General features: G+C 36.6%; 1 protein-coding gene across 7 annotated transcripts in view; it reads left to right on the top strand.

The window, feature by feature from the left end:
- Positions 1–18,838, top strand: part of FRY (FRY microtubule binding protein) — a 216,267-nt gene that overhangs the window by 104,394 nt on the left and 93,035 nt on the right. For all 7 annotated transcript variants that reach the window (XM_079298273.1, XM_079298274.1, XM_079298275.1 and 4 more), the window contains 8 exons: positions 7,506–7,645; positions 9,617–9,707; positions 10,091–10,170; positions 10,286–10,366; positions 11,929–12,097; positions 14,403–14,495; positions 14,590–14,688; positions 17,120–17,221. In XM_079298273.1, the coding sequence (XP_079154399.1) occupies positions 7,506–7,645; positions 9,617–9,707; positions 10,091–10,170; positions 10,286–10,366; positions 11,929–12,097; positions 14,403–14,495; positions 14,590–14,688; positions 17,120–17,221 (855 nt within the window). The remainder of the gene's footprint in view (positions 1–7,505; positions 7,646–9,616; positions 9,708–10,090; positions 10,171–10,285; positions 10,367–11,928; positions 12,098–14,402; positions 14,496–14,589; positions 14,689–17,119; positions 17,222–18,838) is intronic.

The following is an 18,838-nucleotide window of genomic DNA, read 5'->3' as shown; positions in this document are numbered from 1 at the left end:
GGCATTAGATTAATTTATTATGTAAGGGAAATAGGACAAGTATAAAAATAAAACCAAGAGTGATATACACACTTCTAATTGATTATATAAAATTTATTTTTGTCATCAGTCTTTCTTTTTGTCAGCAACATCTAGAATAACCTGTTTTGAAATAAAGGCAGGTAGATTCTAAAGAGTTCAAGTTACATAAAGGATTCCAAAACTGGCAAATCTCAGTCCTCATGAAGAGGAATGATAAACTCTAGGTGTGCCATTGCTGTCACCATTGTTGCTGACTCCTCATCTGCCTACAACACTGTCCTGCCAGCAGGGCCAGAAACACAGGACAGAAAGACAGGGCAGAAGCAGCAGCAGCAAGAGCAACAATTCAAATAGAAGTTATGACCAATGCCATGAGATGCAAGTACCATATTGAACATTTATTGAATTTTCTGGGACATTTTGCCAGAAGTAAAGATGCCTTGTGTGACTCCACTGGCATTCACGAAGGTTCACTTTGTAATTTTAGCTTGACAAAGTGTCTCTAGATTGTTCTGTAGCTGCTTTTTGGGGAGAGAGAGCCTGCTTGGAGGGCTGCTCAGGGCAGGAGGTGAGCAGAGGAGGTGAGACTTCTGCTTCATCCTCAGGAGTCTCTGTCTGCCTCACTGACCATGGAGACCCTGCAGGGAAACCAGCCACTGCAGGCTAAGGGAGGTTCTTTCTGAGTTCTCCCTACCTGCCTCATTAAATTCTTTGTGGTATTCTGACCTTAACTTTATATACATACTATTTTCCTTCCTGTGGGAAGAATGTTACACTCAAATGGGAAAGTAAAACAAATTAAGCCACCCAGATGCAAACCTTGTGATACTGTTCCTGCAGTGCATTAAACTCATAATGGGTGGCCATGATTTGATTAAATATTTATGGTTTAGCAAATTTTGGCCCTTTAAAAGGAAGAATTGGAAGACTGATACTTCTAGTTATTGGTAAGTAGACAGAAAATTGAGTAATTAAGTCAAGATCATTTAAAGAGAACAGTAAAAGCTTCCTAGAGTGAAGCAACTGTGTGTTTACTGCTGTAGCAATTTACTCTGAAGGCAGGCAGGAAAAGAAACAGATGCAGACCAAACACCAAGGTAAATTTTGTTACATGTGACATTCATATGTCTTTTTGTCCATATATCTGAAGTCCTACCTATGTGCAGAGTTGATAGAAAAGTACAGTGGTGAGACTGACTTAAATGTCTTGTCAGAAAACCTTGCTATCCATTGCTTGGAATTTTTAGAACAAACTATTTAAGCTGAAATTTTCAGAATTTGTCAGCCTCAGGCCAGGTTGCTGACAATGTTTCCCTTTTCAGTTTTCACATTGTTTTCTACCTAAACAGCATTATCATTTTGAGATATTCTGGTGTTCCTGGGATTAATGCAGGCCTGTGCTCAGCTGATGGGACCCTGAGCTTGGCTTACAAGCCCATTTTCAAGAACATGGTTCATGCTTACCAGAATTATTTTAGTTCAGCTAAATCCATGCAATCATAGAATGATTTTAATTGTATTCAAATAGTTTGCATTCAAAATTCTGTAGTGCACAATACAGATTTGATAGAACTGAGCTAGGGTAGAGACAGGAAGACAGAGCAAAAAGTCTTTCTTTACCTGGCATGTTTCAGTCACTAGATTATGTGAGTACATTGCATTATAAAGCTGTTTTCAAATAATAATGTGTCAGTATTATAAAGTTGTCATGAAAGTAAGGATAATAAAATGAAGGTGTGGTCTGCCTGGGAAGCTCTGAAGATCATGATATGACATGGTACCAAAACCCAAGTAAGAAGGCATGTGCTTTAAATGAAACTACTTAAGCTTTATTTTTGAAGCTAACTTAAGTATTTAAGGATGGGATCTATGGGATGAAGGAAGACCAGGGTTGGTAATCCCTTACTTCCCTTGTCCAGTTAGGATGCAGAAAGCTTTAGTGTTTATTTCTGAAACCCATAAATCATCTAGCAAAAACAAAAAAAAGGCCAGCCATGACATTCCTAATATTTTTACTACATTTTAGAAATGAAGGCAGGGAAAGAGAGGCAATCTCCATGAACAAACTTCATCAAGGAGTGTCTTAATAATTTTTACCTTCAGTTTTAGGGCATATAAGTGACAGACTGTCAGAGGAACCTAATTTTCTTTCTTTTCACATAATCAAAATTATTCAATTTGAGTGAAATTGAGAAGTAATGCTGAAGTGAGTAGGTCACTAATTACTTTGAAACGTCTGAGCTCAATCTTCTAATGGCACATTAAAAAGCAACAAAAATAAGGCATGACCTGATTTAAAACTTGTTTTTTGCAAGTCAGCTTCAGAGTTGGAAAAAACCAGTCCAAAAAGCATCTTAACAATGAGCAGAATGGCACTTTGGGCACTAACCAAAGCAATGAGCATCAAGTTTAACACTGAAGCCCCCAAACCATTTGAAATGGCTGTGAAAGATTCGTTGCTACCCCTGAATAGTTCCATCTCTGGCTCCCTGACAACCAGCATTTTTTCCTGCTTGTTCTTAAACACCATTTTAGGAGCATTGGTTGTGATGGTGGTGATGGATCCAGTGTCTGGAAACCTGGCTATTTCTTTCCACATAGGTGTAGTGAGTGTCTCCTGTTGGGCAGACAGCATGTCTGGCTGCCAGTTGCATCACCCTCCTCGAACAAATAATAGGATCTTGAGCAATGTATGAAGTGATGATACTTATCCTGACTTGCTGAATGTCTCACCCTTGGCCTACCAAACTGCATTCCTTTTACACTGCCCGCGTTTTCCTTTCTAGGTGTGCATGTCTGTAAAGAAAATATATACAGGAAATTATGTATGCTTTTTCATATGGTTTTGAAATATTTTCATAGTATATTTTAAATCATGTTGTGAAAGGCCTTGATTAGACAATTCTAGTTGCCTATTGGCAAAGAGCATTACAGCTCCAGCACTAGCATGCCCTGTGTCCCCAGTTACAGAAATGCTATTAAACATTGTACTAGTGAACTATGACTTAAACTTCCTATTACAGGAAACCATAAAGTTGCAGTACATGAAAAGATCAAAAGCTTGCAAAAACCCATAATTCTCCAAGAGGGTTATCCTCACCTAAGGAAACATTTTTATTACTCTTTTCTCCGCCTCTACTAATGTATCGTTTGTTCTTACCATGGTGTATAAATGTTCCATGAAATGACAACACTGGAGGCAGAAGAAGAGCACTGTGTAATCTTGGACTGAGCTGCAGACTGTTTTCCATCTAAAAACACCAAATGAATGTAATGTTTTGGCCGTGGAAGTGAAAATTTAACAGGAAGGCTTAGTTTTCATATGAAGCTATCTATCCGAGGTGCCTGTTGCAGAAGTTTCAGCATAACCTGCACAAAAGCTTATTCTTGTTGCAGTTTTATTTTGCTGCTCTCTTCTTACAAGTGCACTAGGTTGGAGACTACAGATTGGAAAGCAAAAACATTTAGCTTTTATATACTTTAGGGAGATTGAAAAAAGAAATCAGCCAAGGTAAAGAAAAGAAACTAAAATGAGTAATAGCAATCATAAAAAACTGGAAAATGTAATAAATAAATAAGGTACTAAGGAGCATACTAATCATAAAATGTCATTTTTCATAACAGCCTAAATGTGATTAATGATATGCTGATAATGATTATTATCCAATACTGTTTTTTAGATGTAGCTAGTGAATACTGATATCAATGTCATTGCAGTAGCACTGCAGTTGGACACTTTTGTGTTTTCCCTTTGAGTTTCACACATTGTCATTCATCCAGAAAAAGGCATAGGTTAGAGAAAGAGTAAGAAATGGTGGTCATGGGGTCATAAAATAACCTTTGTCTCCTGGTCAGAGACTTGGGTTCAAGCAGTGCATAAAGAAGTACATCTGAAGGCAAAATTAAAGGAACACCTGCAGAACTGAACTTGCTGTCCACTAAAAATAAATGGGCTTTCATGTAAACTGTTATGCTGGCAGTAAAATAGCTATAAACATTGGTAGTGTATAAGTATGCTAGCTGAAATTACCCATCCACAAAATTGTGGTACTAAAAAGTCCTGTTTTCTTTTTCTGTCTCACAAAGCCAAGGCCATTAATGTAATCTAGTGAGCTCCATTTGAATAGTTATCAGTTTTAACCATTTCCAGGGAGATTTAACTTCACAGTATGGTCCAAAAAAAATACTTAGAACAAAGATGTGAATGAAAGGAGATCTCCACAATCACAAATGCATTCAGTAGCATTGATAGAAAGTGTAAAACCTTACTTGTGCTTGTCCATTATTTAGAATCTGCACAACAACAATTTCAAGATAAAATATGCAGACACTGTGCAAAAAATAGAGTCACAAGAAATAAACCAAGTTAAAAAATGAAGTACTGCAATTCTGCTTTATTAAAATGGCAATAAAATGCCCACTCAACATACATATTTACATATGTGGTATATAAAAAGGATGACTGGCCAAAAAATTTATGGTACTGTTGGAAATTGGGTGCAGTTTTGAATATATTTAGTGCTAAAGCACATATAAATTCATTAGTGAAATAAATAAGGTAATCATATCAATTTGCTGTCAGTGGAAACATTTCTTATATTTGAATTTTGACGATATAGCAAGAGTTTTATGAAAGTATATAATTTGTAGTGAGCTATCTGAACAGAATTTCATTAAATTTACTCTTGCATTTTAATCCAAAATAAATATTAAGCATTTACATAAAGTATATTTAATGCTGTGTGAACGCAGGTTTTAAACAGCTCCTTACTTGTGCTACTTTCTTATCCTTAAGCTATACAGTAGGTAGTTCATTTATGATGGAAGAATATGATCGTTTGTCCAACAAGGACATATTTGTACATCTGTGCACTCCCTTTCAGGAGCAGCACAGAGCTAGAATTCATCTCACTCCTGGGTTTACTTCCAGTAAATGAAAGGGTTGAGTAACCGGCATGCTGGCTAGACTTCCCTCCCTTCCTGTTCCCTGAGAGCCAGGTCTTTTCCCAGTCCACCCTTCCTTCCTGTCTCAAAAGTGCAATGACAGAAAGATTAAAAAAAAAAAAAAGGAAAAGTAAAAAGCTTTATTGACCTTTTATCCCAAATGGAGAGAGACACTGTAAAGTCAGCAGAGAAAGTATGGCATGGGAAGATTTAACAGGAATCACTTTGACTTTTTCTGGTGAAGTTGAATAAGTGGAATTTAGAGAACAGCTGCTATGTCAGTGAACATGCAGGAAGACCTGATTGAAACAACTTTTCATTTATAGTTAGATACTGCAATTTCTGAAAAGATATTTCAGTCTATTTGAGGACAGACTTTTTAGCAGGGCTCGTGGACATAGAACAAAGGCTAAGGGTTTAAAATTAAAGAGGGTCAATTTTTACTAACTAGAAGGAAAATATTTTTACTGTGAGGCTGGAGCAGATTGCCCAGAGAAGCTGTGGGTGCCCCATCCCTAGAAGTGTTCAAAGCCAGGTTGGTTGAGGCTTTGATGAGCCTGGTCTAGTAGAAGGTCTCTCTGCCAGTCTTAGGGAGGTTGGAACCTTTAAGGTCCCTTCAAACCCAAACCATTCTGTGATGTTATGATTTTATGACTCTTTTCTGGTCTTCCCTAGAAAACCCATTTTCATTGTATTTAATCATTAATAAGCAGTGTTGTGCTAACTTCATAAAATTTTTTTTTAAAACAGTAGGGGAAATGAGTTGTTAGTATATAGTTTGCCCTGACACCAGGTGATTGATTTTTTCCTGAGTATTTATCTGAAGTCTTTGAAAGGCTTTGCTTAATTGAGCCTGAAGTCCTAAAGTAATTCCTTATGAAAGACCTCCTGTCACGGCTGAAGGAAGTTGCTTCATGATATCTTCCACAGCAACTTGTTTCATATTTCATATAATAAAATCTATTGCAAAGACTAGATTGAAAGTCTTCCAAAAATATTACTTTTATGGAAACTTTTAATTTAGCAGGAGCAGTTGTTTTATCTTTCTAATGCTGCATGTTTAATTTTAGGCTATAATACCTGAATAATAATACCTCATCAATGAGACACAAAGTCTCTCATTAACTTTAGTCCACAACATCACTGTGAATTAGTTAAATCCTGAGGTTGAGTAACTACAAAAGAGATTCAGAGTTACTCATCTAGACTAAGTGTCATCCACAAAAGTTCTCTATTAAGGCTATAGTGATATTTTTAAATGCTTGGGCTGCCAATTTTGCTCATCTTAGTCACAGCATTCACACAAATTTGGTGTTACATGAGATATTAAACTCGATTGTTTTTCCATAAGCATTGAAATGTGCTGGTTTAAGTTTAAGCAGGTAGATAAACCTGACAGTTAATTACATGATCAATGTACTTGGCATGTAGTGCACACTTCAGCTCTTCACTCCTGATACTCAGCACTTTGCAGGATCAAGCCCTGCATGATCTGTCAGAAATCTCCAGATTACTAATTTCTTCCCTATTTTAAATAGGTTTTTAAAATTTTCTTAGAATGTCTATAAATGCTGTAGCTGTGAAAATTCAGTTGCAATACATGCATTATCCTCTTGTATAATAATTGGGGGCATTTTTCACCCTACTTTTTGATCTTTTCACGTTTTGTAGCTTTATGGTTTCCTGTAATAGGATGCTTAAGTCACAGTTCAGTCCAACGTGCTCAGTAGCATTTCTGTAATTGGTGACACAGTTAATACTGAGTGAGCAGTAATCTTCTTATCCAGTATAATACTAGAGCTGTTTAATCAGCAACCTCTAAGGAATAATTCTAAACTATGTTTTGCTTATTTGTGTCCACAAAGACACAAGAAACTAAATATTTTCATGTATATAAAAGAGAAGTTTTCAGGTTTTTTTCTAAGTTTTCAGGTGTGTGAGCCTAAGAGTAAGATGTATGCATCTGCATGTTCAGTTGATTAAAATTATTGCAGAACTTGTGATGTTTCTAAATATATTCTGAGTTTCAGGGGGGGCATTCAGCAGTTAGATATAACCCCTAAAGACAATACCTTTGATCCATTACTTTTTCTTTCCTCACAATCTGTTTGAACTCAAATCCATGTTGTGTAACAAATCAAAATTACCTGCTTGAAGAACTAGATGATTTTCTGGTATATTGAAAGATGTTATACACGATTTTAATGAATTTTAATATCATCAATATAAAGACTCTATCAACATACACTCCAGTGTTGCATTTCTGTTTATGTTTTATAGAATCATAGATTCATTTAGGTTGGAAAATGCTTTTGAGATCATCAAGTTCAACCAATTCTAAACCCTAAACCATGTTCCTAAGTGCCATGTCCACACATCTTTTAAAGACAGGAAATGCAGAATATCAAGTCACTGCTTGTACCATAGTTCTCAAAAAATGGATGAGAACAAGAGAGAACCATTGAATTAATACTTTTTTTAAGGAGGAGAGAAAACTTGGACAGCATTTCATTTGTTGATTTGTGGTATTTTCCCAATAGGTTATAAGCTCAATGAGCTCACTTTCAGAATATTGTCTACCCTCTATCCTGCGCACTTTGTTTGATTGGTATAAAAGGCAGAATGGCATAGAAGATGAATCTCATGAGTACAGACCAAGAACAAGCACCAAATCCAAAAGGTATGATTTTGAATATGCATAATTGATAAATTCTAAAGTAGACAGTGTTACATTTTACCCATCAGCTTTTGTGAGATAAATTGAAAGTTGTATCATTTTTCTGCTTGTTCCTGGAATTCTTCTCTTGACTTCTTGATGGATTGAATAATTGTGTCTTTCATGTTATGCTCCTTGTAGATCAAACATAACAGTGATGTTGTAATTGTCTTACTGATGTTTTGGATGCTTTCATGTCATTTAAATACCAGTTTGTATGAACTGTATTTACTCAAGTGATCAGGCAATAATTCTGTGCCACTTGGAAAAATTTTTCTTATATAGAGTTCTGCTTACACATAAAAAAAATTCACATATACCTACCCTCAATCTGAAAACTTGAGAATCAGTCAGAGAGTTTTAGCAGCATACTTCTTAAAAGTAACAAGCACACAAAAATAATTATATCAGTAGTTTCTCAGTGATAAGGCAGCAAAGTGATCTTGGTTATGTTGAAGTCTGGAAGTGTGATTCAGGTATATTCTTCAAACTTTTGAGTTTTTCTGAATACTTCAGTACTACATTTGCATGCTTCAATGAAACTGCAGGAGAATCAACAATGTCAGACCTGGTGTTCAGAAATGCATAGGCACTTCTTCACATTGGGATTATATGATAACCCAGTAACTACAAAAGGCTGGAACAAAGGGGCTGGGTTTAGATGCTGAGGTAGAAATGAACCTGAATTAGACTCTTTATGTCAGTAGAAGTAGGCAGTATGAAGACATAATTCATTAATTAGGTGTCTGCTTTTGGGTGAGATGAATCCTTGCATTGAATTGCTTCTTTCTCTCAACTTGTTCTATGACTACCTGCTCATAAACAGCTGCCTTTGGGAACTCCACCCAAAATTTAGTTTAGCAGTGAAACAAGACCACTCTGTCAATTGGCAGTGTTACAGAAAGAATGTATAACAAGTCCCTTCTCCAGCTGATGTAAAACCAAAGGAAACCAAAATGCAAATAACTTGCTTCATGACTGATCAAGATGTACTCTTAAATGCCTGTTTTATTGCAAGCACTTAAGTGCAATTGAAATCACTAAAACTCTCAATGTTTATAAGAATTGTGCCAAATTTACACAGAAATCTCACTGAAATAATTTGAACATTTAACATTTGAATGTTAAATGCTTCACATGGAATGCAGAACTGTTTCTTTAATGTTTAATTTTACAAAAAGTACTGTATATCATGTTATCTTTTCAGTACACTTTGAAACTTTGATCAGGTTATTCAAATAGGTATTTCTTGGGTTTTTTTATTGGAAGCTGTTCACTTCAGACTTTTATTCCTCTGTGTAGTTCTGTACAATAAATGTGTTTGAGAAGTTTAACAGGTGTTGTCAAAGTTAAAAAATTAACACTGGAACAGTTTTTAAGAGATAATATTGTTTGGTTGTGAATTCTTCATTGGTGTTTTTAAGGCATTTTTCAAAATTCATGACAAGTCTAAATATGAATTTGGTAGCACAAGGTTACATTTGCCTCCAAAGTGTAATTAAGAAAGGTCTAAATAGTGTCATCAGCAAGGAATTTGAAATTAAATCCATTTGTTAAAGAATCCACAAGTTTCCTTGGTTTTGTTTAGTTTTTTTTAACTGTTGTGTATCTTTAGCGGGGACAAAAAAAAAGAGGAAATAAATGGATAAGGGATATTTAAGCATTAGAAAGAATGTCACAGTAATAAGTTAGATTTGGTCTTTTTATCTCAGTTTTTAACAGAATAACAGTACAATACTTTCTGAAATGCTGGCCTGCAGATTAAAAGGTGGATCACAATTCCCTGTTATCTGTTTGTGTAATTGCACCATTTTAATTAATTTAAATTTGTAAATTTAATTTTAATAATATTACCATTTGTGCAATTGAAGAAGGCATATGATATGAATTATGATACTTCTCCAAAATATTGTGTTTCTTGGTTTGATTTTGCAGTGATGAACAACAGAGGGACTATTTAATGGAGAGAAGAGATCTGGCTATTGATTTTATTTTTTCTTTAGTATTAATAGAAGTTTTAAAACAGGTAGGACTTCTTAAATTATCCATTAACTAATAAATGATGGAAATTACCAATGCAAGTGAATTTTGGGATTCTCCTTTCTGTTTGCATCTTTAAGATTATAATAAAACATGAAGTACATCCTGCATGCTTCTTCACTGCTGTCTTTCTTGCACCTGTATAATACATAGCATTCTGTGCTTATACAGACCTTACTTTGCCAAGTCTTTGGAGCTAAAGTATTTCTCTTCAGAATAAAATAAACATTAAATGACTGGCTCATTTTAGCTATTTTATTAACTACATGCTATTTTAACTGATATATTTCTGAATAGATGATATCCATGTGTAATACTTGCACCAGTACAATGTATGTGTACTTGTTATATTTTATTTTGTGTTTTCAGATTCCACTTCATCCTGTAATAGACAGTTTGGTAAATGATGTTATTAACTTGGCTTTCAAGCACTTTAAGTACAAAGAAGGGTAAGGCTCTTTTTCATGCAAGAATTCTAAGAAAAAGATACTTTCTAATTTTTTAATAATTGTGGTTTAAACAGTATGTTTTCTCAGCTGAGAGTTCTTTCTTGTCTCTTGCTAGGTACCTTGGTCCTAACACTGGAAATATGCACATTGTTGCAGATTTGTATGCAGAAGTAATAGGTGTTCTAGCTCAAGCAAAGTAAGCAAAATTCAATTTATTATTTCCTCCATAAATATGACAAAGTCTACTTGCTTAACATGTGAATATTCTGATTTTCTCACTTTCTTTAAGTATTCTGTAGGAATAAGTCATTTCAGTTCACTGGCCTTCTGTTTATCCAGATGTTCTAGAACATAGGCCTCTAGGGAATCACAGGCTTTCTGCATTTAGTCCAGTGATACTGAATAAATTCAACTCAACTACAGCAGCATTATTTTTCCTATCTCAGCAATGACGTCTGTAGAAAGCCCAAAGGGCTGAAGAGAGCTATTTTAACTATTTTTTTTTTGGTAGATGTTATTTTTTATTTTAGCTGGGCAAACCTATAAATGACTATCCTCCTACATAGCAACAATATTAAGGCTCTCTGTAGCTATTTCAGCTCAGAACTTAATGCATCTGTTTCTGAACCCTTCATCCTTCTTAGAACAGATGACATAAATCATTTTGTGGGTCAGATCTTAAATTTTGAATCTGAAAACAGTCAAACTCAGGATCTCATGTACCCAATGTAGCATCTTATTGTCCACATAAACCACAATCTAAGCAGAGGATGAATTTTACTGCCCTGATGTAATGCTGTCTGTCTCCTGACACTTAGGTGTTGCTGAGGGTGAGTCTCAGTTCTACAAAACCAATCAGTTTGGCTTGATGTGGCTAAAACAGTTTGACATTCAGGAAATCATATAAATTCAGCTAAGGTCTTAGCTGGGCCTCTAAACTGGCTGGGTCAGATGTAAAAGGAGAAGTTGCATCTAGATCCAAAGCTACAAGTTGACTGTCAAAGTTCTGAAGGGCCCTGCTAAGATGTTTTTATCACTGAAGAGCTTCTTCCTGCTAACCTGTTCTTCCAGTTCACTTGGGTTGGCTATCAAAGGGGATAGCAAAAGTTTGTTACATGCTACACCTACCATGACAATTATAATCTTTCTATTTTGTCTCAAAAAGGGCAGGAGGTCCTGTTGGATGCTCTTTCTATGTATAATTTTCGTGGACAGTGTGTCTCCAAAGACACCTTCAATAGATTTGTGGAAGAGACCAAAAATTATCACAGAGCTTTTACCCCAAGTTATTGTAGTTGTTAAGGCTTAAGTGTTACTGTAATGGCTATTAGGAAAAAATCCTGAAGGAACAAACTGCCTATATGGGTATTTTCAGGATTATAATATAAACATTTTATTTTGAAAATATTACATGTACTTGCAAGATAGCTATTTTCCATCATGGATTTTTGAAAAATATTTGAAGGGATTATTTAAATTATATTTTTAGCTCTTATGTAAAAGAGGTGCATGGTAGTAAAATAATTTGAAAGATGTGGTTATCTAGAAGGACTAAAATCAGGCTGTATGCTTCCTTTGCTCAGTTTATTAGAAGTGAAAGAAAGCTAAACAAAAAAAAAAAATCTATTCAAATACTGAGCGAAATGGTATTATATACAACCTTTTATCTTCTTTAGGTTTTTCCTAATTTATATACCTTGCAACACATTTCAAATATTGACTTTGAACTTTTTGAAAGTAACCAATCTGAATTCACAGGTTTCCTGCTGTAAAGAAGAAATTTATGGCAGAGCTGAAAGAGCTGCGGCATAAAGAGCAAAGCCCGTACGTAGTTCAGAGCATTATCAGCCTTATAATGGGAATGAAATTCTTTCGCATTAAGATGTATCCTGTGGAGGACTTTGAAGCTTCTCTTCAGTTTATGCAGGTAAAATTCTTAGGCATATAGCTGTGGTTTCCCAGAACTTTTTGAACAGGCTAGCCTTTGTTTTCCATGTAATATTCTAGGAGATTTTCCATGTGTCATTTCAGCATAAACCTACGTGCTGCTGATTTCTGCTTGTTCTGAGCCCCTCAGTGCTCTGGTCCCTGGAGTGTGTCCTCCCATGCAGCTTTTCCTCAGTCATACACCTCTAGTCCCTACACCTCACCCTCCAGCTAGGAGAGGTTTTGGTCTCTAGACCCCAGCCCTTCTACCCCACTGTCCCACAACTGTCTCTTGTCCTGTGTCTGTGCCTAGCTGCTCACTGCCTCCAAAGTGAGCATTCCAGTACTGACACAGTTACCAGAAAAGAGAGAAACTTCTAATGAAGGAAAACACTGAGGAAGTGACAGAGAATTAAGGCAAAAGCTGGACAGAATTTCCTTTGGATATGTTGTGCCCTTCCACCACACCTTCACCTGCTCGCTGTAGAGTGCATTCTCTACCTTCCTGGTTTAAAAGTCACTAGTACAGAGCATAGTTCAACTACAATGAATGCTTTAAATTAATAAATTACATCATTTTATAAATGGCAAGAAACTATTCCATGTTTCAGCATTCTTGCTGGTAATGTACAGTTGGTTTTGTTCCCACCATCAAGTTTCTTTAGCTTAATCTTGTTAGTACTCTGTGGTTTTTTGGGATCATCCAATGGTTACATGGTTTGTAGCCTCTCATCCAGTAAAATAAATGTTTTATATAAACCTCCATGTAAAGATTAGCATATTGGTGGTGTAAATGGAGAAAAAAAATCTATGTTAGATGTCCACAAGTAGGGATTTGGTATTGGAATACAAATATACAGGCATACAGACACATTGAGCTTTTTCTTTTAAGTCCTGAGCAGAAAGCACATTTTATTTCAGCTTTGCAATATATTCTAAACCATATTTAATAGCATATATAAGACATATTTAACAACTCAGAAAAGTATAATTTTTCTTCTTACCTTACTCTTATTTATAGTGTCAACTTAGTTTAAGTCATACAGAGCTGGGACAATACCAAAGTAATGTGTGTTTAGTGCACTAGACTTGATGAGTGAATGGGGTTGTGGCTTAGCTTTATCCAGTGTTCACTACTATTAAAATCTGTGGTAAAACTCCTATATAGTAAAACTGAAATTTGATCTGTACCCTTCTCTGCTACAATATCTCAGTACTAAATGAATTCTTATATTTACTACTCTGCATCTTAGGATGCACTCTGCATGTAGGAAAGCCTTGTTTGCTCTGTTTGGTGAATTACATTTCAACTCTTTGGGCAGTTTGTTTGAGTATCTCCATGCAGTGTTTCAACTAAAACCTCTGCCACACCAGTGCTGCTGTAGGAGAGAGTGATGCTTTTAAAGGGTGAGCTGATTTCAGGAGTGAGCTCCAGAAAAGCCTGTCTTCCTGCAAAGAGTGCAGAAGCACCTCAGGAGGGCTGGCTGGAGTGTCTGAAGGCATGTGTTGTATAATCCTGTTAGCACACAGGAAAAAAAAAAGCATGTTCTGAGGTGTGAACTGCTCTGCATGACTGTGGTCAGTGGGGACCTTCCTCATACAGTCAGGAGCTGTTTGAGCCTTGGACCTGGAGAAAAAGTAGCTGGGGCAGTTGGATTTGTCATCCTCAGAGAAGTTGTACACACAAGTGGGTGGATGCTATCTCCCTCACTTCCTGAGCAGCACAGCTGTTTGGAGAGTAGTTTGCTGCATGTTTAGGACAAACTCTGTTTCTATTTTTTCCATAATCCCCAGTTGCAGGCTGCAAATTGTCCTCACATAGCAAAATTCCGTATTGACCTTCAATATGCAACGAATCCTGGCAATGAAATTCATCAAAAATATTTACAATAGGATTCTTCATTGCCCTGTGTATCTTAACAGAGAATTACATTCCTTTTTTGGTCTCTCAAAGCATTGTGTAAAGCAGTCCATGTTGACTATTACTTTTGCTCCTGAAGATACACACAGGGAAGGCATGAGGTCAACTCCTGAGTCCAACTCCATTTCCAATCCAAAACACCACCAGGCACAGCTGGAGTCAGTGGAGACTTTCTGGATTAGAGTAACAGCTCCTTGATCTTGACTTATGTCCTGCTTTGTGCTTGCTGCAAAATGCAGATTTAGAAGTTAAGAGGCAAATGTTTTCAGTGGGATTTGCAGGATAAAAATAGTCACTCACACGTGATATGCATTCAGCAAACGTTCAAAGGTCTTTATTTCAGCTGATATGCAATTTATGTTTCTTGTATTTTTGTTTTTTTTAGGAATGTGCACATTATTTCCTTGAAGTTAAAGACAAAGATATCAAGCATGCACTGGCAGGACTGTTTGTTGAAATTCTTGTCCCTGTAGCTGCTGTGAGTTTATTTTTGATGTTGTTTGCATAATTTTATAAAATTAGATAAACCAGCTTGTGAAATAGTGTTTTTCTAACATGAAATCTTTTTTCAGGCTGTTAAAAATGAAGTGAATGTCCCCTGTCTGAGGAACTTTGTTGAAAGCCTGTATGATACAACGCTTGAACTTTCATCACGAAAGAAACACTCATTGGTTAGTAACCCTAAGAAGCAGAGGTTAAAATTCTTGATCACAAATATTTCTGAGCAAGACACTTGGGAAATTTCAAAACATTTTATTTGCGTTTGGCTATAAACAATATATTTCCATTTGCAGGGAAGATTATTGTGTTTGCAGAAAATAACTGTATTTTGCTCATTATATGATCTAAATTACTTAGAATCAAATATGTTGTCAGCTTCTGGTTCTGTGACTATTAAATAGTTAGGTTTTCTCACAGTTGTTATGTGCAAACATTAGGAGAAGAGAAAGAATAGAGTTCACTTCTTGTCAAGCAAGAACAAATGAGGCACGTGGGAACAACTTTCACGGGGTTTAAATAATACATTGTAGGAAGGAAAAAATGTATAACACATGCCCTTTTAAATCCATAACTTGGCTGCTGTGTAGCTCCCTATTTCTTTTTTTTTTCATGTGAGATGAACAGTGGCACTGCAGTATATTTTTGGAATCATGAGTTGATCTGAATTAAATGAGGATCTGAGTCAGTTTGATGCTGGCTGCCTTAAGCAGTCTGTCTCTCCAACTGGGTCAGCGCCCGTCAGCAGTGTGGCATTAGCTAATTCATTTTGAAGTCTTGGACCTTTTAAGTAAAGAAAGTTTGTCATTTGTCCTCCCTCATTCCAGGGGAAAGTCAAAAAGATTCCCGTTTCCAGTTCTTTCGGCCAGCGCTGGTCACTGGTGCTGGTGAAAGTGCTGGGAGGGCTGCAGGAGTGTGCCTGAGCTCTCTGCCTGTTACAACATTCCCAGGGGACAGTCAGAGCATCCCCTGGGGCACAGTCCTGATCCAGTTTGGATTAGTGGGAGGCTTGAGATGGATTTCTGATTTCACTCTGCTAGCGTCTGTGTGGCTCTGTTCCACTCCACCGAGTTAATAAAACATTGTTGGAACTGCAGCAGAGTAAAGCTTTTCTGCAGATTTTACATTAAATAGAACTTCCCAAACTGTGGCCATCCTTGCCAAAGTCAATACCACATTCTTGAGAAAGGATTGCACAGCTGGGCCCTTGCATTTGATTGCTTGTCTACACATACCACACTGGAGTCTACATAGTTAAAAGTGACAAAATAGAATAGATTCTTGTGAGGGTGTGATTAGAAATACAAACATTGCAAGGAGGAGGAGGGGAAGGGCAAACAGTAGACAGAAATAGCTGCAGTGCATATTTCCAGGCTTCCAGGAAGAAAGCAGCCTCCTTAAAGTTTGAACAGGACCAAGATCAGTGTTTGGTGAATCCATGCACTCACTGTACAGACAGGATGGGGGAATTAATCTTGCTTTTCTATCTAAAAGTACCTCCTATGAGCTGGTCATTAAGGTTCTTTTGGTAGTGAATGGAGAGAATTAGGAAAATTCCAGGAGATGGTTTATCTTCCTCCTAGGGATATTCCTTAGGATGGGTTGTAACACTCTTGGAATGTTACTAAATTCTGTGATCCAATCAAATAGTCAATGGTATACTAAGAAAGTCTTCTGTGGGAAGACTTCAGTTATCCTTCTGTATGTATTTTGGACATGAAAGTTATAAAAATTAAAATTAATTTACATTTGCCATTTGCTCAAGAAATTAACCTATGGCTATAGACAGTTTATGTTATGTGTTACTAGAACAGAAGCTGATATTTATGATGTGTTTATACTGTGACTGAAGTTAGAATTTAGAGATCATTTTTAAAATAATATATCTTAAAGTGGACATTACCTTATTTTTTACTAACACCTTTTATGTCCTGGCTGCTGTTAGCATTGCAACTGAAACTTTAGTCTTCTTGAAATAGCAGGGTCAGTTTCAAAATCATTAGGTGCATTTTAGCTTATTTTTCAGTGTAACATTTACAAGTGATAAAGTAAGTGTCAACAAAGAGGCTGGGTACCATTATTTCAAATTCTATGTCCTGCTTTGCTTTTTTTTTTTTTTTTTTTCACTTCACAAACTGTAACTCCCAACACATCCAGGTGTTCCCTGTATTTTAACACAATTCTTTAGGGTGTTTGACATGTCTTATGGTAAATATTGTGATTGCAGATTTTGAGGAGTAATAGTCATCTGATTCACAAGTTCCAACAATCTCTGTGGGTCCTGTTATTGTAATAATCAAGTTTAGTTATTTCTATGATTTTATTTCTGAATAAACTGACAGAACTTAGCCCTGAGAGTCTGTAAAATTGTGCCATCTTACACTTCTGTGAGCACACCTGCTTGGTTTTAGTTCATCCGTGAAACATAGCAGCTGTAACAGGCTCCTTTTAAATAGCACTACTTACTAATGTGCTTATGTTGGCTAGCTTGTGTTGCACACAATGGAGGAGTTAGAACTTCAGGTTTGCAGTAGCTCTCTTAAGTTAGTTTTGTGTTGTGTAGACGTGCAAATAACACAGTATTGACATCCATTTCCTGTTTAGGCTTTGTACCCCTTGGTAACATGCCTGCTTTGTGTCAGTCAGAAGCAGTTCTTTCTGAACAGATGGCATGTTTTCCTCAACAACTGCCTTTCCAATCTCAAGGTTAGTATCTCCAGGTTTTATTATTCTATTCAGACTTCAGTATGCACTGTTGCATAGCCTTTTTGGGTAAATGTGCTGAGTTATTGGTATTACCTGATTCCATACGTAATTTTATTCCTGACAGTACAAGTTCTTTAGCTGTGCGGGTTTTTTTCAATAGCAACAAAGTATTCTTGGGCCTATTTTGAATTTTTACTGTTCCTCTAACTCAAGCCAAGCCTGAGTCAAACACCTGTGAAACAGAAAAAATTGCTGATGAAAGTCGTTAGGTTGAGTGACATACCAAAACTGATCTAGTAGTAACCTGCTTTTTCCACAAAAGCATTGGAAACAAAGAACTTGTTATTACTTTTTCAAAATGGAGCTACTTGTAGGACAGTGATTCCATGCCTTGTTTCACTCATCTTAATTGTTTGCATTATAAAAACCCCAAACAGTTTCAAGTTACAAGCTTCAGACAAGGCAAAGTCAGCTGGGAATATATATTTTTCTGAAAATTATGGAGATCCTGACAAATTATTTGAAACTATCAGAGAAAATATAAGAAAAGTTGGTCCTATCTTACTGATTGAAAATAAAATTGGAATTTATCTTGCAACCTGTAATGCATTGATATATATTTCAATGTATAGGGCCCTCAGGAAGATCTCTCTTTCTATTTGGGGAGAAAATAAGGTAACTGAATACATGGCTAAAGTAAGAAAGTGGTTGGCCACTCCTTCCCAGTACAGAGCAGGAGATACCTCAACCATTGAAACAGTCTCTTCACCAAACAGGCTGGCACCTCAAAACCCAAGCCAAACTCACCCAACTGGAGGAAAACCTGGAAATCCATCTGTTGGAGGGAAAGTTGTGCACATCAACACCATGAGCTTGGACAGATCTTGCTCATGGACATGCCCATAATGTCCCTGGATGTATCTTAGACTTTTTGTCATCTCCTCTTAATCCTGTTTCTGCCATGCCGCTTGCTGTTCTAACAGAAAGCTGGTCCACTATTTTTTGAAAACTCCAATGGTCTCAGTCCTTTTCTCCTCCCTCTTTCTCAATGGGCCTCATAGCTAACTGTTCATGACTGGGATATTTGGACATTTGCTAATTTGATTGATGTGCCAAGTAAACTTTGGCATTCCTTTTACTATTTATTCTAAACATGTGCAGCAACCATTGTATGCTGCTATAATAAACACAAAAAATATATTTCGTTTTCTGTCCATATAAAACATCATTGGGTAAAGTGTGTTGCCAAGGAGTTTGAATGGAAATTGGAGCCCAAAACCAGTATTTCTGTTCCTAAGCTTGTGACAGATGCCACGTTGAAAGTTGAAATTTTCTCCCATATCACTGGCAAATTGTCTTCCCATCATTTTGCAGGACCCAGAGCAATACACATCCAGGAATTACTGATGGCATCAGTTGCAATTTCTTTGATCAAACCGCAGTCTTTGATCCCTGACTCAACATTTGCCTGCTGAAAATATCTCAGATTTTTGCCATGGAGATCTGCCCTGTGGGCCAGGCAAACCTTATCTCAGGTCAAAGTGTACTGGACTCCTTCAAAGTTTAACCCAGCAGATGGCTCAGCATGTGGGAGACCATCTGATTGGACTGCACTTG

Source organism: Erithacus rubecula, assembly GCF_903797595.1.
Source record: "Erithacus rubecula genome assembly, chromosome: 1".
In the NCBI taxonomy this organism is placed as follows: Eukaryota; Metazoa; Chordata; class Aves; order Passeriformes; family Muscicapidae; genus Erithacus; species Erithacus rubecula.
This window is presented reverse-complemented; position numbering and strand designations above follow the sequence as displayed.